At 57.5% G+C, this 23,734-nt stretch overlaps 2 protein-coding genes across 3 annotated transcripts; both read left to right on the top strand.

The window, feature by feature from the left end:
• The first annotated feature begins 274 nt into the window (after nt 1-274).
• PPP4C (protein phosphatase 4 catalytic subunit) lies at nt 275-23,307 on the top strand. 2 transcript variants are annotated; one of them, XM_078622465.1, is made up of 9 exons: nt 275-416; nt 2,426-2,542; nt 4,038-4,089; nt 8,161-8,211; nt 9,527-9,628; nt 14,804-14,977; nt 16,606-16,732; nt 20,062-20,251; nt 22,106-23,307. In XM_078622465.1, exons 2-9 carry the CDS (start codon nt 2,445-2,447, stop codon nt 22,233-22,235), a joined length of 924 nt encoding a protein of 307 aa, XP_078478591.1. In that variant the 5' UTR covers nt 275-416; nt 2,426-2,444; the 3' UTR covers nt 22,236-23,307. The 2 variants fall into 2 exon arrangements, with proteins under 2 accessions (XP_078478591.1, XP_078478590.1); XM_078622464.1 differs by having other exon boundaries at nt 277-416; nt 2,432-2,542.
• Nucleotides 5,348-8,154, top strand: LOC144739522 (uncharacterized; the record flags this gene model as incomplete). Its single annotated transcript, XM_078622466.1, has 1 exon — nt 5,348-8,154. A coding segment is annotated over one exon (1,449 nt), but the record flags the coding sequence as incomplete, so codon positions are not given.
• Nucleotides 23,308-23,734: the final 427 nt, after the last annotated feature.

Genomic DNA, 23,734 nt, shown 5'->3' with positions numbered 1-23,734 from the left:
CTTCCGGAAGATCAAACCGCCGTTATGGTGAGGGTAGCAGCGTCTTCCGGAAGATCGCTGGCCTTAGATCTCAATGTGGGAAGATTCTTTCAATAAAACGGAAAAGTATCTTCTGGAAGACAAAGTTAACGTTGCATTGTCGTCGGAGCTTCTTCCGGAAGAGAAAGAAACCGTTGTGATATCCCCCCCTCTTAAGCGGACTGCGAAATCGAATCACTGCCGGCTCGTCACGTGACGCGGCTTGAGGGGACGACGACGACACACCCCCCACGGCCGTTGCTTATGCGTTGTAGGGATTCTAATTGGAGTCGATGTTAGTATTTGAGGGGAGCCGGCTCCTATCTGTGGCCCCCCTCACCCCATTCTCCTCCTCGGCCTCCTCCTCAGGGCTCTTCGTGAAAGCAACGAGGCGCTTCGTAAGTCTCCACCCTCTCCTCCTCGGGGTGGTTGATTTTTATTTCGATGTTACAACAACAATAAAGAGAGAGTTGAATTGGCCCTCCCCCACCCCCACACTCGCTTGCCTAGATTGCATACCGGGAGTCCCGCGCCTTCCCCCGGGAAAGCCTGGGTAGGCCGCACTGGGGGGGGGGGGGGGTTCGGATATTTTAAGGGTTAAATGTATGATAAAAGTTGCTAAATGTGTGACTAAAGTTGTAAAATGTGTGTTGTTTATATATTACGAAAAATTGTTGAATTGGCCTTCCCGGTTTACTGGTGTCCCCTCACCCTACTAGCTCGCCTAGATTGCATACCGGGAAACCCTCGCCTTTCCCCGGTAAAGCCTGGGTAGGCCGCACAGGGGGGGGGGGGGGTGGTACGGATATTTAAAGGGTTAAATGTACGACAAAAGTTGTTAAATGTCTGATTTAAGTTGTTAAATGCGTGTTGTTGTTGTTTATACATCCACCCTCTCCTCCTGACCGGGGCGGTAGTGGGTGCGGAGGTTTATTTTATTTCTATGTTACAAAAAAAATAGTGGAATTGGCCCTCCCGGTTTACCCGGCCTCCTCCCGCCCCTCCCCGTACTCTCTCGCCTAGATTCTATACCGGGAGACCCTCTCCTTCCCCCGGTTAAGCCTGGGTAGGCCGCATGGGGGTCGGGAGGAAGTACAGATATTTTAAGGGTTAAATGTGACTTAAGTTATTAAACGTGTGTTGTTGTTGTTTATTTTATTTATCTATTACACAAACAAAGTTGAATTGGCCTTCCCGGTTTACCGGCCTCCCCCACCCCCTCCTCGCCTAGATTCTATACCGGGAAACCCTCGCCTTCCCCCGGTAAGGCCTGTGTAGGCCGCACGGGGTGGGGTGTACGGATATTTGAAGGGTTAAAACGCGTGGCTAAAGTTGTTAAATGTCCGTGGTGTTGTTGGTTGTTGTTTGTGATTGTTGTTGGAGGCGAGCGAGCGAGAGGTGGGTTTTGAGTTGTGACAGCGAGTTCGATTCCCACTCACGCCCACCAACACCATTTGTGACGAATTAACTGAACCGGTCACCGGGACCTCCCCTAGGTAGACTCGGCCTCAAGTGAGTACCTTGGTGTGATGGTGTGTAGTAAAACATCGCCACTGGGGGAGACAAAGGCAGCCGGGCGTGGTTGCTGGACACCCACCCCCTCGTGTGCCACAGTGGGAGCCTTAATAGGTGCTCGCTAACAGCACTTGCCCCAACAGTCTGTTTGGGCTACACGGGGGATCTTTGTGTGTGTGCGTGTGTTTGTCTAAGAAGAGACAAAGGCGGGCGTGCGTGGGCTTTGGCAACCCAGAGACCCATAGACTCACTCACACAGAGACCCATAGACTCACTCACACAGAGAGCCATAGACTCACTCACACAGAGACCCACAGAATCACCCACACAGATACCCATAGACTCACTCACACAGAGACTCATAGACTCACTCATTCAGAGACCCATAGACTCACTCGCACAGAGAGCCATAGACTCACTCACACAGAGACCCATAGACCTCACACAGAGACCCATAGACTCACTCGCACAGAGACCCATAGACTCACTCGCACAGAGACCCATAGACTCACTCACACAGAGACCCACAGACTCACTCAGAGAGCCATAGATTCACACAGAGACCCATAGACTCACTCACACAGAGACACATAGACTCACTCACACAGAGACCCATAGACTCACCACACAGAGACCCACAGACTCACTCAGAGAGCCATAGACTCACACAGAGACCCATAGGCTCACTCACACAGAGACACATAGACTCATCACACAGAGACCCACAGACTCACTCACACAGAGACCCACAGACTCACTCACACAGAGACCCACAGACTCACTCACACAGAGACCCATAGACTCACTCACACAGACCCCCACAGACTCACTCACACAGAGACCCACAGAGACCCACAGAGACACCACCGTGGATGTTTGTGTTTGCCGTGAGGCTCAGGACGCTGGGGGTGATGGCCGAGGCGAGCGACCTGGACCGGCAGATCGAGCAGCTGCGGCGCTGTGAGCTCATCAAGGAGGCCGAAGTCAAGGCCCTCTGTGCCAAGGCGCGGTGAGTCACTCGCCCCACCCACTCACTCGCTCACTCGCCCACTCGCCCACCCACTTGCCCAGCCACTCGCTCGCTTACTCACCCACCCAACCACTCGCTCACCCACCCACCCACCCAGCCACTCGCTCACCCACCCAGCCACTCTCTCACCCATCCAGCCACTCTCTCACCCACCCAGCCACTCGAACACCCACTCGCTCACTCGTCCAGCCACTCGCTCGCTAACCTAACTACTCGCTCGCCCACTCGCTCGCTCACCCAGCCACTCGCTCACTCACTCGCCCACTCACTTGCCCACTCGCTCACTCGCCCAGCCACTCGCTCACTCGCCCAGCCACTCGCTCACTCGCCCAGCCAATCACTCGCTCACCCAGCCACTTGCTCTCTCACCCAGTCACTTGTTCACCCGCTCACTCATCCAGCCACTCACTTGCCAACCCACCTATTCGCCCACCCACTCGCCCACCCACTCGCCCGCCCACCCACCCACCCGCTCGCCCACCCACTCGCCCAGAAACTCGCTTGCTAACCCAGCCACTCGCTTGCCTCCTCACTCGCCCACCTACTCGCTCACCCAGCCACTCGCTCACTCACCCAGTCACTCGTTCACCCGCTCACTCATCCGGCCACTCACTCATCCAGCCACTGACTCGCTCACCCACTCGCCCACCCACTCGCCCACCCACCCACTCGCCCACCCACCCACTCGCCCACCCACCCGCCCACCCACCCACTCACCCACCCACCCACCCACTTGCCCACCCACCCACCCACCCTCTCGCCCACCCACCCACCCACTCGCCCACCCGCCCACCCACCCACTCGCCCACCCAGCCACCCACCCACCCGCCCACCCACTCGCCCACCCACTCGCCCACCCACTCGCCCACCCACCCACCCACCCACTCGCCCACCCACCCACTCGCCCACCCACCCACTCGCCCACCCGCCCACCCACCCACCCACTCGCCCATCCACCCACCCACCCACTCGCCCACCCACCCACTCGCCCACCCCATCCACCCACTCGCCCACCCACCCACTCGCCCACCCACTCGCCCACCCACCCACCCACTCGCCCACCCACCCTCTCACCCACCCACTCGCCCACCCGCCCACCCACCCACCCACTCGCCCATCCACCCACCCACCCACTCGCCCACCCACTCGCCCACCCTCCCACCCACCCACCCACTCGCCCACCCCGCCCACCCACCCACTCGAACTCGCCCACCCACCCACCCACTCACCCCACCCACCCACTCGCCCACCCATCCCCCCACTCGCCCTCCCACCCACCCACTCGCCCACCCACCCACTCACCCACCCACCCACTCGCCCACCCACCCACCCACTCACCCGCCCACTCACCCACTCACCCGCCCACTCACCCACTCGCCCACCCGCCCACCCACTCGCCCACCTGCTCGGCCACCCACTGACTCGCTCACTCTCCGGGCTTGTGTTTTCACCCCCCCCCCTCCTCCTGCTCCAGGGAGATTCTGGTTGAGGAGAGCAACGTGCAGCGCGTGGACTCCCCGGTCACGGTACGCGAGCTGTGGTCCACTGCCACCCAGTGTTGTTGTTATTGTTGTTGTTATTGTTGTTGTTTAGTTGTACGAGCGACCTGGTCATCATCACCACGTGGTGATAGCAGACCCATACAGACCCACACAGAGACCCACACAGAAACCCACACAGAGACCCACAGAGACCCACAGAGACCCACAGAGACCCACAGAGACCCACAGAGACCCACACAGAGACCCACACAGAGACCCACACAGAGACCCACACAGAGACCCACACAGAGACCCACACAGAGACCCACACAGACCCACACAGAGACCCACACAGAGACCCATACAGAGACCCACACAGAGACCCACACAGAGACCCACACAGACCCACACAGAGACCCACACAGAGACCCATACAGAGACCCACACAGAGACCCACACAGAGACCCACACAGAGACCCACACAGAGACCCACACAGAGACCCACACAGACCCACACAGAGACCCACACAGAGACCCACACAGAGACCCACACAGAGACCCACACAGAGACCCACGCAGAGACCCACGCAGAGACCCACGCAGAGACCCACGCAGAGACCCACGCAGAGACCCACGCAGAGACCCACGCAGAGACCCACGCAGAGACCCACGCAGAGACCCACGCAGAGACCCACGCAGAGACCCACGCAGAGACCCACGCAGAGACCCACGCAGAGACCCGCGCAGAGACCCGCGCAGAGACCCGCGCAGAGACCCGCGCAGAGACGCGCGCGCAGAGACGCGCGCGCAGAGACGCGCGCGCAGAGACGCGCGCGCAGAGACGCGCGCGCAGAGACGCGCGCGCAGAGACGCGCGCGCAGAGACGCGCGCGCAGAGACGCGCGCGCAGAGACGCGCGCGCAGAGACGCGCGCGCAGAGACGCGCGCGCAGAGACGCGCGCGCAGAGACGCGCGCGCAGAGACGCGCGCGCAGAGACGCGCGCGCAGAGACGCGCGCGCAGAGACGCGCGCGCAGAGACGCGCGCGCAGAGACGCGCGCGCAGAGACGCGCGCGCAGAGACGCGCGCGCAGAGACGCGCGCGCAGAGACGCGCGCGCAGAGACGCGCGCGCAGAGACGCGCGCGCAGAGACGCGCGCGCAGAGACGCGCGCGCAGAGAGACGCGCGCGCAGAGAGACGCGCGCGCAGAGAGACGCGCGCGCAGAGAGACGCGCGCGCAGAGAGACGCGCGCGCAGAGAGACGCGCGCGCAGAGAGACGCGCGCGCAGAGAGACGCGCGCGCAGAGAGACGCGCGCGCAGAGAGACGCACACACGCACAGAGAGACGCACACACGCACAGAGAGACGCACACACGCACAGAGAGACGCACACACGCACAGAGAGACGCACACACGCACAGAGAGACGCACACACGCACAGAGAGACGCACACACGCACAGAGAGACGCACAGAGAGACGCACGCACGCACAGAGAGACGCACGCACGCACAGAGAGACGCACGCACGCACACACAGAGAGACGCACGCACGCACACACAGAGAGACGCACGCACGCACACACAGAGAGACGCACGCACGCACACACAGAGAGACGCACGCACGCACACACAGAGAGACGCACGCACGCACACACAGAGAGACGCACGCACGCACACACAGAGAGACGCACGCACGCACACACAGAGAGACGCACGCACGCACACACAGAGAGACGCACGCACGCACACACAGAGAGACGCACGCACGCACACACAGAGAGACGCACGCACGCACACACAGAGAGACGCACGCACACACAGAGAGACGCACGCACGCACACACAGAGAGACGCACGCACGCACACACAGAGAGACGCACGCACGCACACACAGAGAGACGCACGCACGCACACACAGAGAGACGCACGCACGCACACACAGAGAGACGCACGCACGCACACACAGAGAGACGCACACACGCACACACAGAGAGACGCACACACGCACACACAGAGAGACGCACACACGCACACACAGAGAGACGCACACACGCACACACAGAGAGACGCACACACGCACACACAGAGAGACGCACACACGCACACACAGAGAGACGCACACACGCACACACAGAGACGCACACACGCACACACAGAGAGACGCGCACACACAGAGAGACACGCACACACGCAGAGACACGCACACACGCAGAGACACGCACACACGCAGAGACACGCACACACGCAGAGACACGCACACACGCAGAGACACGCACACACGCAGAGACACGCACACACGCAGAGACACGCACACACAGAGAGACACGCACACACAGAGAGACACGCACACACAGAGAGACACGCACACACAGAGAGACACGCACACACAGAGAGACACGCACAGACACGCACAGACACGCACAGACACGCACAGACACGCACAGACACGCACAGACACGCACAGACACGCACAGACACGCACAGACACGCACAGACACGCAGAGACACGCAGAGACACGCAGAGACACGCAGAGACACGCAGAGACACGCAGAGACACGCAGAGACACGCAGAGACACGCAGAGACACGCACAGACACGCACAGACACACACAGACACACACAGACACACACAGACACACACAGACACACACAGAGACACACAGAGACACACAGAGACACACAGACACACACAGAGACACACACACAGAGACCCACGACGTTGATTCTAAATGTGGAGACACATCCACGCAGTGACCACCACGGGGAGAGAGACCGAGAGACTTCTAAAGAAACGAGTTTGTTAGTCTGGATGACGATGATGATGACGACGATGATGACGACGCTGATTTAAAAAGTGCCGCGTAGCTACCAGTGGCTTGCTGATATCGGAAGGGGAGAGAGCGTTCCAGACGGCCTCCAATTAGACATGAGCCCGGCGTCGTCAGGGTTCGGAATCAAACGCACGCACGCCAGCGGAGCCCGCGAGGTGGTGGACGTCTTGGCATCACGACGCCCCCGATTGTGCGGGATGATGATTGTGGTGGTGATCGTGACGATGATATTGCTGGGATGATGATTGTGGTGGTGATCGTGACGATGATATTGCTGAGATGATGATGGTGATGATGGTGACGATGATATTGCTGGGATGATGGTGATGATGATCATAGAGATGATATTGACGATGATATTGCTGAGATGATGATGGTGATGATGGTGACGATGATATTGCTGGGATGATGGTGATGATGATCATAGAGATGATGTTGATGATGATATTGCTTGGATGATGATGATGACGATGATATTGCTGGGATGATGATGATGATTGTGACGATGATATTGCTGGGATGATGGTGATGATGATCATAGAGATGATATTGATGATGATATTGCTTGGATGATGATGGTGATGATGGTGACGATGATATTGCTGGGATGATGATGATGGCGATGATATTGCTTGGATGATGATGGTGATGATGGTGACGATGATATTGCTGGGATGATGATGATGATGGCGATGATATTGCTGGGATGATGATGATGATTGTGACGATGATATTGCTGGGATGATTATGATATTGCTGGAGTGATGATGATTACGATGATATTGCTGGGATGATGTTGATTATGATATTGCTGGGATGATGATGGTGATGATGGTGACGATGATATTGCTGGGATGATGATGATGGCGATGATATTGCTGAGATGATGATGGTGATGATGGTGACGATGATATTGCTGGAGTGATGATGATTGTGACGATGATATTGCTGGGATGATGGTGATGATGATCATAGAGATGATTTTGATGATGATATTGCTGGGATGATGATGGTGATGATGGTGACGATGATATTGCTGGGATGATGATGGCGATGATATTGCTGAGATGATGATGGTGATGATGGTGACGATGATATTGCTGGAGTGATGATGATGGCGATGATATTGCTGGGATGATGGTGATGATGATGATAATGATGATGGATCGTAACGATGACCACGACGAGTCTGTTGGTTAGCAATGGCGAGCGCGTTGATGGGTGTGATTTCTGCTGCGTTTTCACAACCTCTGCCCCCTCGCCGGGACTCCAAACCTCGCCCCACAGGTCTGTGGGGACATCCACGGACAGTTCTACGACCTCAAGGAACTCTTCAAGGTCAGCTGATGTCAACTACCAACATCTCCACGTCTCTCCCCGTGTCTCTCTCCCCGTGTCTCTCTCCCCGTGTCTCTCTCCCCGTGTCTCTCTCCCCGTGTCTCTCTCCCCGTGTCTCTCTCCCCGTGTCTCTCTCCCCGTGTCTCTCTCCCCGTGTCTCTCTCCCCGTGTCTCTCTCCCCGTGTCTCTCTCCCCGTGTCTCTCTCCCCGTGTCTCTCTCCCCGTGTCTCTCTCCCCGTGTCTCTCTCCACGTGTCTCTCTCCACGTGTCTCTCTCCGTGTCTCTCTCCGTGTGTTTCCCCATGTCTCTCTCCCCATGTGTCTCCCCGCGTCTCTCCGTGTGTCTCTCCCCGCGTCTCTCCCCATGTGTCTCTCCGTGTGTCTCTCCCCGTGTCTCTCTCCCCGTGTCTCTCTCCCCGCGCGTCTCTCCCCGCGTCTCTCCCCGCGTCTCTCCCCGCGTCTCTCCCCGCGTCTCTCTCCCCGCGTCTCTCTCCCCGCGTCTCTCTCCCCGCGTCTCTCTCCCCGCGTCTCTCTCCCCGCGTCTCTCTCCCCGCGTCTCTCTCCCCGCGTCTCTCTCCCCGCGTCTCTCTCCCCGCGTCTCTCTCCCCGCGTCTCTCTCCCCGCGTCTCTCTCCCCGCGTCTCTCTCCCCGCGTCTCTCTCCCCGCGTCTCTCTCCCCGCGTCTCTCTCCCCGCGTCTCTCTCCCCGCGTCTCTCTCCCCGCGTCTCTCTCCCCGCGTCTCTCTCCCCGTGTCTCTCTCCCCGTGTCTCTCTCCCCGTGTCTCTCTCCCCGTGTCTCTCTCCCCGTGTCTCCCCGTGTCTCCCCGTGTCTCCCCGTGTCTCCCCGTGTCTCCCCGTGTCTCCCCGTGTCTCCCCGCGTCTCTCCGCGTCTCTCCGCGTCTCCCCGTGTCTCCGCGTGTCTCCGCGTGTCTCCCCGCGTCTCCCCGCGTCTCCCCGCGTCTCCCCGCGTCTCTCCGCGTCTCCCCGTGTCTCACCGTGTCTCCCCGCGTCTCCGTGTGTCTCCCCGTGTCTCCCCGTGTCTCCCCGTGTCTCCCCGTGTCTCCCCGTGTCTCCCCGTGTCTCCCCGTGTCTCCCCGCGTCTCCCCGTGTCTCCCCGTGTCTCCTCGTGTCTCCCCGTGTCTCCCCGCGTCTCCCCGTGTCTCCCCGCGTCTCTCCGCGTCTCTCCGTGTCCCCCCGTGTCCCCCCGTGTCCCCCCGTGTCTCCCCGTGTCTCCGCGTGTCTCCCCGCGTCTCCCCGCGTCTCCCCGCGTCTCCCCGTGTCTCACCGTGTCTCCCCGCGTCTCCGTGTGTCTCTGCAGGTCGGAGGAGATGTCCCAGACACGAACTATCTCTTCATGGGGGACTTTGTCGATCGCGGCTTCTACAGCGTGGAGACGTTCCTCTTGCTGCTCGCACTCAAGGTGAGCGGAGCCGCTCACCACCACGCTCACCACCACGCTCGCCACCACGCTCACCAACTCGCTCACCAACTCGCTCACCACCACACTCACCAACTCGCTCACCAACTCGCTCACCAACTCGCTCGCCACCACACTCACCAACCGCTCGCCACCACACTCACCAACTCGCTCGCCACCACGCTCACCAACTCGCTCACCAACTCGCTCACCAACTCGCTCACCACCACGCTCACCAACTCGCTCGCCACCACGCTCACCAACTCGCTCACCCACTCGCTCACCAACTCGCTCACCAACTCGCTCGCCAACTCGCTCACCAACACACCACCACGCTCACCGACTCGCTCACCACCACACTCACCAACTCGCTCGCTCACCAACTCGCTCGCTCACCAACTCGCTCACCAACTCGCTCACCAACTCGCTCACCAACTCGCTCACCCACTCGCTCGCCAACTCGCTCGCCAACTCGCTCACCACCATGCTCACCACCACGCTCACCACCACGCTCACCAACTCGCTCACCACCACGCTCACCACCACGCTCACCAACTCGCTCACCACCACGCTCACCCACTCGCTCACCCACTCGCTCACCAACTCGCTCGCCCACGTCGCTCACCAACTCGCTCGCCCACTCGCTCGCCAACTCGCTCGCCAACTCGCTCGCCCCACTCGCTCGCCAACTCGCTCGCCAACTCGCTCGCCAACTCGCTCGCCAACTCCGCCACCACGCTCACCAACTCGCTCACCACTACTCGCTCACCCACTCGCTCACCAACTCGCTCACCCACTCGCTCACCCACTCGCTCACCAACTCGCTCACCCCACTCGCTCACCAACTCGCTCACCAATTCGCTCACCCACTCGCTCGCCAACTCGCTCACCCACTCCCTAACTCTCCCTAACTCTCTCTAAACTCTCTCTAAACTCTCTCTAAACTCTCTCTAAACTCTCCCTAACCCTCTCTAAACTCTCCCTAACTCTCCCTAAACTCTCCCTAACTCTCCCTAAACTCTCCCTAACCCTCTCTAAACTCTCCCTAACTCTCCCAAACTCTCCCTAACTCTCCCTAAACTCTCCCTAACTCTCCCTAAACTCTCCCTAACCCTCTCTAAACTCTCCCTAACTCTCCCAAACTCTCCCTAACTCTCCCTAAACTCTCCCTAACCCTCTCTAAACTCTCCCTAACCCTCTCTAAACTCTCCCTAACTCTCCCTAAACTCTCCCTAACCTCTCTAAACTCTCCCTAACTCTCCCTAAACTCTCCCTAACTCTCCCTAAACTCTCCCTAAACTCTCCCTAACTCTCCCTAAACTCTCCCTAAACTCTCCCTAACTCTCCCTAACTCTCCCTAAACTCTCCCTAAACTCTCCCTAACTCTCTCTAAACTCTCCCTAAACTCTCCCTAACTCTCCCTAAACTCTCCCTAACCCTCTCTAAACTCTCCCTAACTCTCCCTAAACTCTCCCTAACTCTCCCTAACTCTCCCTAACTCTCCCTAAACTCTCCCTAACTCTCCCTAAACTCTCCCTAACTCTCCCTAAACTCTCCCTAAACTCTCCCTAACCCTCTCTAAACTCTCCCTAACTCTCCCTAAACTCTCCCTAACTCTCCCTAAACTCTCCTTAACTCTCCCTAACTCTCCCTAACTCTCTCTAACTCTCCCTAAACTCTCCCTAACTCTCCCTAAACTCTCCCTAACCCTCTCTAAACTCTCCCTAAACTCTCCCTAACTCTCCCTAACTCTCCCTAACTCTCCCTAAACTCTCCCTAACTCTCCCTAAACTCTCCCTAAACTCTCCCTAACTCTCCCTAAACTCTCCCTAACTCTCCCTAAACTCTCCCTAACTCTCCCTAACTCTCCCTAAACTCTCCCTAACTCTCCCTAACTCTCCCTAAACTCTCCCTAAACTCTCCCTAACTCTCCCTAAACTCTCCCTAACTCTCCCTAAACTCTCCCTAACTCTCCCTAACTCTCCCTAACTCTCCCTAACTCTCCCTAACTCTCCCTAACTCTCCCTAACTCTCACTAACTCTCCCTAACTCTCCCTAACTCTCCCTAACTCTCCCTAACTCTCCCTAACTCTCCCTAACTCTCCCTAACTCTCCCTAAACTCTCCCTAACTCTCCCTAACTCTCCCTAACTCTCCCTGAACTCTCCCTAACTCTCCCTAACTCTCCCTAACCCTCTCTAAACTCTCCCTAACTCTCCCTAACTCTCCCTAACTCTCCCTAACTCTCCCTAACTCTCCCTAACTCTCCCTAACTCTCCCTAAACTCTCCCTAAACTCTCCCTAACTCTCCCTAACTCTCCTAACTCTCCCTAACTCTCCCTAACTCTCCCTAACTCTCCCTAACCCTCTCTAAACTCTCCCTAACTCTCCCTAACTCTCCCTAACGCTCCCTAACTCTCCCTAACTCTCCCTAACTCTCCCTAACTCTCCCTAACTCTCCCTAACTCTCCCTAACTCTCCCTAACTCTCCCTAACTACTCTCCTAAACTCTCCCTAACTCTCCCTAACTCTCCCTAACTCTCCCTAACTCTCCCTAACTCTCTCTAAACTCTCCCTAACTCTCCCTAACTCTCCCTAACTCTCCCTAACTCTCCCTAACTCTCCCTAAACTCTCCCTAACTCTCCCTAAACTCTCCCTAAACTCTCCCTAAACTCTCCCTAACTCTCCCTAACTCTCCCTAAAACTCTCCCTAACTCTCCCTAACTCTCCCTAACTCTCCCTAACTCTCCCTAACTCTCCCTAACTCTCTCTAACTCTCTCCTAAACTCTCCTAAACTCTCCCTAAACTCTCCCTAACTCTCCCTAACTCTCCCTAACTCTCCCTAACTCTCCCTAAACTCTCCCTAACTCTCCCTAAACTCTCCCTAACTCTCCCTAACTCTCCCTAACTCTCCCTAACTCTCCCTAACTCTCCCTAACTCTCCCTAACTCTCCCTAACTCTCCCTAACTCTCCCTAAACTCTCCCTAACTCTCCCTAACTCTCCCTAACTCTCCCTAACTCTCCCTAACTCTCCCTAACTCTCCCTAACTCTCTCTAAACTCTCCCTAACTCTCCCTAACTCTCCCTAACTCTCCCTAACTCTCCCTAACTCTCCTAAACTCTCCCTAACTCTCCCTAAACTCTCCCTAACTCTCCCTAAACTCTCCCTAACTCTCCCTAAACTCTCCCTAACTCTCCCTAACTCTCCCTAACTCTCCCTAACTCTCCCTAACTCTCCCTAACTCTCACTAACTGTCCCTAAACTCTCCCTAAACTCTCCCTAACTCTCCCTAACTCTCCCTAACTCTCCCTAACTCTCCCTAACTCTCCCTAACTCTCCCTAACTCTCCTAACTCTCCCTAACTCTCCCTAACTCTCCCTAACTCTCCCTAACTCTCCCTAAACTCTCCCTAACTCTCCCTAAACTCTCCCTAACTCTCCCTAACTCTCCCTAACTCTCCCTAACTCTCCCTAACTCTCCCTAACTCTCCCTAACTCTCCCTAACTCTCCCTAAACTCTCCCTAACTCTCCCTAAACTCTCCCTAACTCTCCCTAACTCTCCCTAACTCTCCCTAAACTCTCCCTAAACTCTCCCTAACTCTCCCTAACTCTCCCTAAACTCTCCCTAACTCTCCCTAACTCTCCCTAACTCTCCCTAAACTCTCCCTAACTCTCCCTAACTCTCCCTAAACTCTCCCTAACTCTCCCTAACTCTCCCTAACTCTCCCTAACTCTCCCTAACTCTCCTAACTCCAAACTCTCCCTAACTCTCCCTAAACTCTCCCTAAACTCTCCCTAAACTCTCCCTAACTCTCCCTAACTCTCCCTAAACTCTCCCTAAACTCTCCCTAAACTCTCCCTAACTCTCCCTAACTCTCCCTAACTCTCCCTAACTCTCCCTAACTCTCCCTAACTCTCCCTAACTCTCCCTAACTCTCCCTAACTCTCCTAACTCTCCCTAACTCTCCCTAACTCTCCCTAACTCTCCTAACTCTCCCTAACTCTCCCTAACTCTCCCTAACTCTCCCTAACTCTCCCTAACTCTCCCTAACTCTCCCTAACTCTCCCTAACTCTCCCTAACTCTCCCTAAACTCTCCCTAAACTCTCCCTAACTCTCCCTAAACTCTCCCTAACTCTCCCTAACTCTCCCTAACTCTCCCTAACTCTCCCTAACTCTCTCTAACTCTCCCTAACTCTCCCTAACTCTCCCTAACTCTCCCTAAACTCTCCCTAACTCTCCCTAAACTCTCCCTAACTCTCCCTAACTCTCCCTAACTCTCCCTAACTCTCTAAACTCTCCCTAACTCTCTCTAAACTCTCCCTAACTCTCTCTAACTCTCCCTAACTCTCCCTAACTCTCTCTAACCTCTCCCTAACTCTCCCTAACTCTCCCTAACTCTCCCTAAACTCTCCCTAACTCTCCCTAAACTCTCCCTAAACTCTCCCTAACTCTCCCTAACTCTCCCTAAACTCTCCCTAAACTCTCCCTAACTCTCCCTAACTCTCCCTAACTCTCCCTAACTCTCCCTAACTCTCCCTAACTCTCCCTAACTCTCCCTAACTCTCCCTAAACTCTCCCTAACTCTCCCTAACTCTCCCTAACTCTCCCTAACTCTCCCTAACTCTCCCTAACTCTCCCTAACTCTCCCTAACTCTCCCTAACTCTCCCTAACTCTCCCTAACTCTCCCTAACTCTCCCTAACTCTCCCTAACTCTCCCTAACTCTCCCTAACTCTCCCTAAACTCTCCCTAACCCTCTCTAAACTCTCCCTAACTCTCCCTAACTCTCCCTAACTCTCCCTAACTCTCCCTAACTCTCCCTAACTCTCCCTAACTCTCCCTAAACTCTCCCTAACTCTCCCTAACTCTCCCTAACTCTCCCTAACTCTCTCTAACTCTCCCTAACTCTCCCTAACTCTCCCTAACTCTCCCTAACTCTCCCTAAACTCTCCCTAACTCTCCCTAACTCTCCCTAACTCTCCCTAACTCTCCCTAACTCTCCCTAACCCTCTCTAAACTCTCCCTAAACTCTCCCTAACTCTCCCTAACTCTCCCTAACTCTCCCTAACCCTCTCTAAACTCTCCCTAACTCTCCCTAACTCTCCCTAACTCTCCCTAACTCTCCCTAACCCTCTCTAAACTCTCCCTAACTCTCCCTAACTCTGTCCCGCCAGGTGCGCTACCCGGACCGCATCACCCTGATCCGAGGCAACCACGAGTCCCGCCAGATCACGCAGGTCTACGGCTTCTACGACGAGTGTCTGCGCAAGTACGGCTCCATCGCCGTGTGGCGCTACTGCACCGAGATCTTCGACTACCTCAGCCTCTCCGCCATCATCGACGGCAAGGTGGGTGTGTGTGTGTGTACACGTGTGTGTGTGTACACGTGTGTGTGTGTACACGTGTGTGTGTGTACACGTGTGTGTGTGTACACGTGTGTGTGTGTACACGTGTGTGTGTGTATGTGTGTGTACACGTGTGTGTCTGTGTGTGCCGTGTGTGTCTGTGTGTGCCACGTGTGTACACGTGTGTGTGTGTGCCGTGTGTGTCTGTGTGTGCCACGTGTGTGTACACGTGTGTGTGTGTGCCGTGTGTGTCTGTGTGTGCCGTGTGTGTGTGTAACCACGTCTGTGTGTGTGTGTGTACCGTGTGTGTGTGTGTACACGTGTGTGTGTAACCACGTGTGTGCGTGTGTAACCACGTGTGTGTGTAACGTGTGTGCGTGTGTGCGTGTGTGTGTGTGTGCGTGTGTGTGTGCGTGTGTGTAACATGTGTGCGTGTGTGGTGTGTGTGTGCGTGTGTGTGTAACGTGTGTGTGTGTGTGCGTGTGTGTGCGTGTGTGTGTAACATGTGTGTGTGCGTGTGTGTGTGCGTGTGTGTGTAACGTGTGTGTGTGTGTGTAACGTGTGTGTGTGCGTGTGTGTAACATGTGTGTGCGTGTGTGCGTGTGTGTGTGTGTGCGTGTGTGTGCGCGTGTGTGTGTAACGTGTGTGCGTGTGTGTGTGTGTGTGTAACACGTGTGTGCGTGTGTGCGTGTGTGTGTGTGTGTGTGTGTGCGTGTGTGTGTAACGTGTGTGCGTGTGTGTGTAACGTGTGTGCGTGTGTGTGTGTGTGTGCGTGTGTGTAACATGTGTGTGTAACACGTGTGCGTGTGTGCGTGTGTGCGTGTGTGTGTGTGCGTGTGTGTGTAACATGTGTGTGTGTGTGTAACACGTGTGTGCGTGTGTGTAACACGTGTGTGCGTGTGTGTGTGTGTGCGTGTGTGTGTAACACGTGTGTGCGTGTGTGTGTAACGTGTGTGCGTGTGTGCGCGTGTGCGTGTGTGTGTGTGTAACACGTGTGTGCGTGTGTGCGTGTGTGTGTGTGTGTGTAACGTGTGTGCGTGTGTGTGTAACGTGTGTGCGTGTGTGCGCGTGTGCGTGTGTGTGTGTGTAACACGTGTGTGCGTGTGTGCGTGTGTGTGTGTGTGTGTGTAACGTGTGTGCGTGTGTGTGTAACGTGTGTGCGTGTGTGCGCGTGTGCGTGTGTGTGTGTGTAACACGTGTGTGCGTGTGTGCGTGTGTGTGTGTGCGTGTGTGTGTAACGTGTGTGCGTGTGTGCGTGTGGTAACGTGTGTGCGTGTGTGTGTGCGTGTGTGTGTAACATGTGTGTGTGTGTGTAACACGTGTGCGTGTGTGCGTGTGTGCGTGTGTGTGTGTGTGTGTGTGCGTGTGTGTGTAACATGTGTGTGTGTGTGTGTGTGTAACACGTGTGTGCGTGTGTGCGTGTGTGCGTGTGTGTGTGCGTGTGTGTAACACGTGTGTGCGTGTGTGCGTGCGTGTGTGTGTGTGTGTGTGCGTGTGTGTGTGTGCGTGTGTGTGTAACACGTGTGTGTGTAACGCGTGTGTGTGTAACGTGTGTGTAACACGTGTGTGCGTGTGTGCGTGCGTGTGTGTGTGTGTGTGTGCGTGTGTGCGCGTGTGCGTGTGCGCTGCAGATCTTCTGCGTGCACGGGGGTCTGTCTCCGTCCATCCAGACGCTGGACCAGATCCGCACCATCGACCGCAAGCAGGAGGTCCCGCACGACGGGCCCATGTGTGACCTGCTGTGGTCCGACCCCGAGGGTGCGAACACCACCACCACCACCACCACACACCACCACCACCACCACCACCACCACACACGTCACTCGCTCACCCACCACCACCACACACACCACACGCACACACCACACGCACACACCACCACCACCACACACACCACCACCACCACCAGCACCACCACCACCACACACCACCACCACCACACACCACCACCACCACACACCACCACCACCACCACACACACCACCACCACCACCACCACACACCACCACCACCACCACCACACACCACCACCACCACCACCACACACCACCACCACCACCACACACCACCACCACCACACACCACCACCACACACACCACCACCACCACCACACACCACCACCACCACACACCACCACCACCACACACCACCACCACCACACACACCACCACCACCACCACCACCACACATCACCACCACCACCACACACCACCACCACACACACGTCACTCGCTCACCCACCACCACCACACACACCACCACCACCACACACCACCACCACCACACACCACCACCACCACCACCACCACCACACACACCACCACCACCACACACACCACCAGCACCACACACACCACCACCACCACACACGTCACTCGCTCACCCACCACCACCACACACACCACACGCACACACCACACGCACACACCACCACCACCACACACACCACCACCAGCACCACACACACCACCACCACCACACACGTCACTCGCTCACCCACCATCACCACACACACCACACGCACACACCACCACCACCACACACCACCACCACCACCACACACACCACCACCACACACACCATCACCACACGTCACTGGCTCACCCACCCACCACCACCACCAGCACCACACACCACCACCACACACAACACGCACACGTCACTCGCTCACCCACACACACACACACCACCACCACACACACCACCATCACACGCACACACCACACACCACCACCACCACCACACACCATCACCACACGCACACACACCACACACACCATCACCACACGTCACTGGCTCACCCACCCACCACCACCACCACCACACACCACCACCACCACACGCACACACACCACCACACACACCACCACCACACACCACACACCACCACACACACCACCACCACACACACCATCACCACACGTCACTGGCTCACCCACCCACCACCACCACCACACACCACACACCACCACCACACACCACCACCACCACACGCACACACACCACCACACCCACCACCACACACACCACCACCACACACCATCACCACACGCACACACACCACCACCACACACCACCACCACCACCACCACCACACACCATCACCACACGCACACACACCACACACACCATCACCACACGTCACTGGCTCACCCACCCACCAGCGCCACCACCACCAGCACCACACACCACCACCACACACAACACGCACACGTCACTCGCTCACCCACACACACACACCACCACACCCACCACCACACACACCACCACCACACACACCATCACCACACGTCACTGGCTCACCCACCCACCACCACCACCACACACCACCACACACCACCACCACCACACACCACCACCACACACACCATCACCACACGTCACTGGCTCACCCACCCACCACAACCACCACACACCACACACCACCACCACACACCACCACCACCACACGCACACACACCACCACACCCACCACCACACACACCACCACCACACGCACCATCACCACACGTCACTGGCTCACCCACCCACCACCACCACACACCACCACCACCACACGCACACACACTACCACACACACCACCACCACACGCACCATCACCACACGTCACTGGCTCACCCACCCACCACCACCACCACACACCACACACCACCACCACCACACACCATCACCACACGCACACACACCACCACACCCACCACCACACACACCACCACCACACACACCATCACCACATGTCACTGGCTCACCCACCCACCACCACCAGCACCACCACCACCAGCACCACACACCACCACCACACACAACACGCACACGTCACTCGCTCACCCACACACACCACCACCACACACACCACCACACACACCACCACCACACACACCACGTGGTGTGTGTGTGTCACCCACCCCCCACGTGTGTTACCCCCCCCCCCACCCCCGTGTCTCCCCTCATGTCTCCCTCGTGTCTCCCCCGTGTCTCCCTGGGGTGTGTGACTGTGTCGGGCTGGCTACCTGTCTGTGTGTGTGTCTGTGTGTTTAACCTCGTGTGTGTGTGTGTCTCTGTGTCTCTGTGTGTGTCTCTGTGTGTCTCTGTGTAGACACGACCGGCTGCGGCGTGTCACCCCGTGGCGCGTGCTACCTGTTTGTGAGTCTGTGTGAGTCTGTGTATGTGTGTGTGTGTCTGTGTGTGTCTGTGTTTAACCCCATGTGTGTGTGTCTGTGTGTGTGTGTCTGTGTGTGTCTCTGTGTGTGAGTCTGTGTGTTTAACCCCGTGTCTCTGTGTGTCTGTGTGTTTGTGTCTCTGTGTCTGTGTGTGTGTGTGTTTAACCCCATGTGTGTCTGTGTCTCTGTGTGTGTCTCTGTGTGAGTCTGTGTGTGAGTCTGTGTGTTTGTGTCTCTGTGTCTGTGTGTGTGTGTTTAACCCCGTGTGTGTCTGTGTCTCTGTGTGTGTGTGTGTCTGTGTGTGTCTCTGTGTGTGAGTCTGTGTGTTTAACCCCGTGTCTCTGTGTGTCTGTGTGTTTGTGTCTCTGTGTCTGTGTGTGTGTGTTTAACCCCGTGTGAGTCTGTGTCTCTGTGTGTGTGTGTGTCTGTGTGTGTCTCTGTGTGAGTCTGTGTGTGAGTCTGTGTGTTTGTGTCTCTGTGTCTGTGTATGTGTGTTTAACCCCGTGTGTGTCTGTGTCTCTGTGTGTGTGTGTGTCTGTGTGTGTCTCTGTGTGTGAGTCTGTGTGTTTAACCCCGTGTCTCTGTGTGTCTGTGTGTTTGTGTCTCTGTGTCTGTGTGTGTGTGTTTAACCCCGTGTGTGTCTGTGTCTCTGTGTGTGTGTGTGTCTGTGTGTGTCTCTGTGTGAGTCTGTGTGTGAGTCTGTGTGTTTGTGTCTCTGTGTCTGTGTGTGTGTGTTTAACCCCGTGTGTGTCTGTGTCTCTGTGTGTGTGTGTGTGTCTGTGTGTGTCTCTGTGTGAGTCTGTGTGTTTAACCCCGTGTCTCTGTGTGTCTGTGTGTTTGTGTCTCTGTGTCTGTGTGTGTGTGTGTTTAACCCCGTGTCTGTGTGTCTCTCTGTGTGTGTGTCTCTCTCTGTGTGTGTCTCTAGACACGACTGGTTGGGGCGTGTCACCCCGCGGTGCTGGCTACCTGTTTGGCAGCGACGTGGTGGCGCAGTTCAACGCGGCCAACGAGGTGGACATGATCTGCCGTGCCCACCAGCTCGTCATGGAGGGCTACAAGTGGCACTTCAACGAGACGGTGCTCACCGTCTGGTCCGCCCCCAACTACTGCTACCGGTGAGGGCGGCGAGCGAGCGCGGTGTCTACGTGTGTGTGTCTACGTGTGTGTGTCTACGTGTGTGTGTCTACGTGTGTGTGTCTACGTGTGTGTGTCTACGTGTGTGTGTCTACGTGTGTGTGTCTGTGTGTGTGTCTGTGTGTGTGCCCACCCACCCACCTACTCACTCACCCACCCACCTACTCACTCAATCACCCACCCACCGACTCATCCACCGACTCACCCACCCACCTACTCACCCACCCACCTACCCACTCACCCACCTACTCACTCACCCACCCACCCACCTACTCACCCACCCACCCACCTACTCACCCACCCACCCACCTACTCACCCACCTACTCACCCACCCACCCACCTACTCACTCACCCACCCACCTACTCACCCACCCACCCACCTACTCACCCACCTACTCACCCACCCACCCACCTACTCACTCACCCACCCACCTACTCACCCACCCACCCACCTACTCACTCACCCACCCACCTACTCACCCACCCACCCACCCACCTACTCACCCACCCACCCACCCACCTACTCACCCACCCCACCCACCCACCTACTCACCCACCCACCCACCCACCCACCCACCTACTCACTCACCCACCCACCTACCCACTCACCCACCCACCTACTCACCCACCCACCTACTCACCCACCCACCTACCCACCCACCCACCCACCTACTCACTCACCCACCCACCCACCCACCCACCCACCTACTCACCCACCCACCCACCTACCCACCCACCCACCTACTCACTCACCCACCCACTCACCCACCCACCCACCTACTCACCAACCCACCCACCTACTCACCCACCCACCCACCTACTCACTCACCCACCTACTCACTCACCCACCCACTCACCCACCCACCCACCTACTCACCAACCCACCCACCTACTCACCCACCCACCCACCTACTCACTCACCCACCCACCTACTCACCCACCCACCCACCTACTCACCCCACCCACCCACCCACCTACTCACCCACCCACCTACTCACTGGGAGCGGACCAGACGGTGCTCACCGTCTGGTCCGCCTTCAACTACTGCTACCGGTGAGGGCGGCGAGCGAGCGCGGTGTCTACGTGTGTGTGTGTCTGTGTGTGTGTCTGTGTGTGTGTCTACCTGTGTGTGTACCTGTGTGTATGGGGAGTGGTAGTGTAGCGGTTTAGCGCGCTGCGCTATGAACCTGGCGACCCGGGTTCGATTCCCGCTCACGGCTAACACCAGTGACGATTATCTGAACCGGTCCTGGGCCTCCCCTAGGTCGACTCAGCCTTAAATGAGTACCTGGTGCGGTGTGTAAACATCGCCACTGGGGAGACAAAGGCGGTCGGGCGTGGTGCTGGCCACCCACCCCCTCGTGTACCGTTCTGGCCTTCATAGGTGCTCGCTAACAGCACTTTGCCCCTACAGTCTGTTAAGGCTATACGGGGGATCTTTTGTACCTGTGTGTACCTGTGTGTGTGTACGTGTGTGTGTCTACCTGTGTGTGTGTCTACCTGTGTGTGTGTCTACCTGTGTGTGTGTGTGTGCCCACCCACCCACCTACTCACTCACCCAGCCACCCACCTACTCACTCACCCACCCACTCACCCACCCACTCACCCACCCACTCACTCCAACCCCACTCACCCCACCCACTCACCCACCCACTCACCCACCCACTTACCCACCCCACTCACCCACTCACCCACTCACCCACCCACTAACCGCGGCGCTCTGGGTAACCTTAATAGGCGCTCGCTAACCGCCCCCACCTCCCCCCCCACCCCCCTCCCCCCCCCCCCCCCCCCCACCCCCCCCCTCCCCCCCCCCTCCCTCCCCCCCCACCAGGTGCGGCAACGTGGCGGCCATCCTTGAGCTGGATGAGCACCTGCAGAAGGACTTCACCATCTTCGAGGCGGCACCGCAGGAGTCACGCGGCATCCCCTCCAAGAAACCCGTGGCAGACTACTTCCTGTGACATCACTTCCTGTGACATCACTTCCTCCCTCCCCCCTGTGGCGTCACTTCCTGTGACATCACTTCTTCCCCCCCCTGTGACGTCACTTCCTGTGACATCACTTCCTCCCCCCGTGACGTCACTTCCTGTGACATCACTTCCCTCCCCCCTGTGGCGTCACTTCCTGTGACCTCACTTCCTCCCCCACCCACCCCCCCCCCCCGTGACGTCACTTCCTGCGACATCACTTCCTGTCTCCGTGAAGCCCAGACTCCGCCCCCCATTATGTCACTTCCTGTCTCCGTGAAGCCCAGACTCCGCCCCCCATTATGTCACTTCCTGTCTCCGTGAAGCCCAGACTCCGCCCCCCATTATGTCACTTCCTGTGCCGCTGCTCCCCGTGACTCCGCGCTCCCCCTCGTCCAATGAAGTCACGACGACCTTCGACCTGGAAGCCGACCTCCGACCTCACCCCCCCCCCCCCCCCGTAGCCATTCCACCGGGCGTTGCGGCTGGCATCACTTCCTGTCTCCGTGCCCGTGATGTCACTTCCTGTATACAATCCCCTCACCTTTCCTGTGATGTCACTTCCTGTCTCCACACCCCCTTTTGATGTGATGTCACTTCCTGTCTCCCCCCCCCCCCCATTTTTTCTGTGTTACTTCCTGTCTCCAGACTCGCCCCCCTCCCACCTTTCCTGTGATGTCACTTCCTGTTCCGCAAGCCAGCCTCGTGGCATCACTTCCTGCCTCCGCCAGCCTCAGTTTCCTGTGATGTCACTTCCTGTCACCAACCCCACGGTTGTGACGTCACTTCCTGTCAACACCCCCCCATTGAATGTGGGAGGGCAGGAAGTGACCTCGTTCAACAACCACCACAACCACCGCCACAACCACAACAACCACCACAACAACCACATCCCCCGTCGTTTTAATTCAGTCTCCTCTTTTAAACAGGCGACCAGAACATCAATCAGCTCGGTAGTTTTAATCTGAATTCCTTCCGCCCCCGCCCCCCCTATCTCTAGCGGGCCCCCCTCACTCCCCCTCACCGATGGAGGGCCCCCACCCACCCCCTCTACCCCCCCCCACTCTCTCCCCCTACCCTACACCCCCCACCCCACCCACCTTCTACCCCCCCCCCCCACTCTCTCCCCCTACCCTACACCCCCCACCCCACCCACCTTCTACCCCCCCCCCACTCCACCCACCTTCTACCCCCCCCCCCACTCTCTCCCCCTACACCCACTCTGCCCCCCACCCACTCTCTACCCCCCACCACCCCACCCACCTTCTACCCCCCCCCCCACTCTCTCCCCCTACCCTACACCCCCCACCCCACCCACCTTCTACCCCTCCCCACTCTCTCCCCCTACACCCACTCTCTACCCCCCACCACCCCACCACCCCACCCACCTTCTACCCCCCCCCCCACTCTCTCCCCCCTACCCTACACCCCCCACCCCACCCTCTCTACACCCCCCCCTCCCACTCTCTCCCCCTACACCCACTCTGCCCCCC

Source organism: Lampetra planeri, unplaced genomic scaffold (assembly GCF_965212315.1).
Source record: "Lampetra planeri unplaced genomic scaffold, kcLamPlan1.2.h2 scaffold_1547, whole genome shotgun sequence".
Classification (NCBI taxonomy): domain Eukaryota; kingdom Metazoa; phylum Chordata; class Hyperoartia; order Petromyzontiformes; family Petromyzontidae; genus Lampetra; species Lampetra planeri.
Note: the sequence above shows the minus strand (reverse complement) of the source record. Positions and strands in the feature narration are given on the sequence as shown.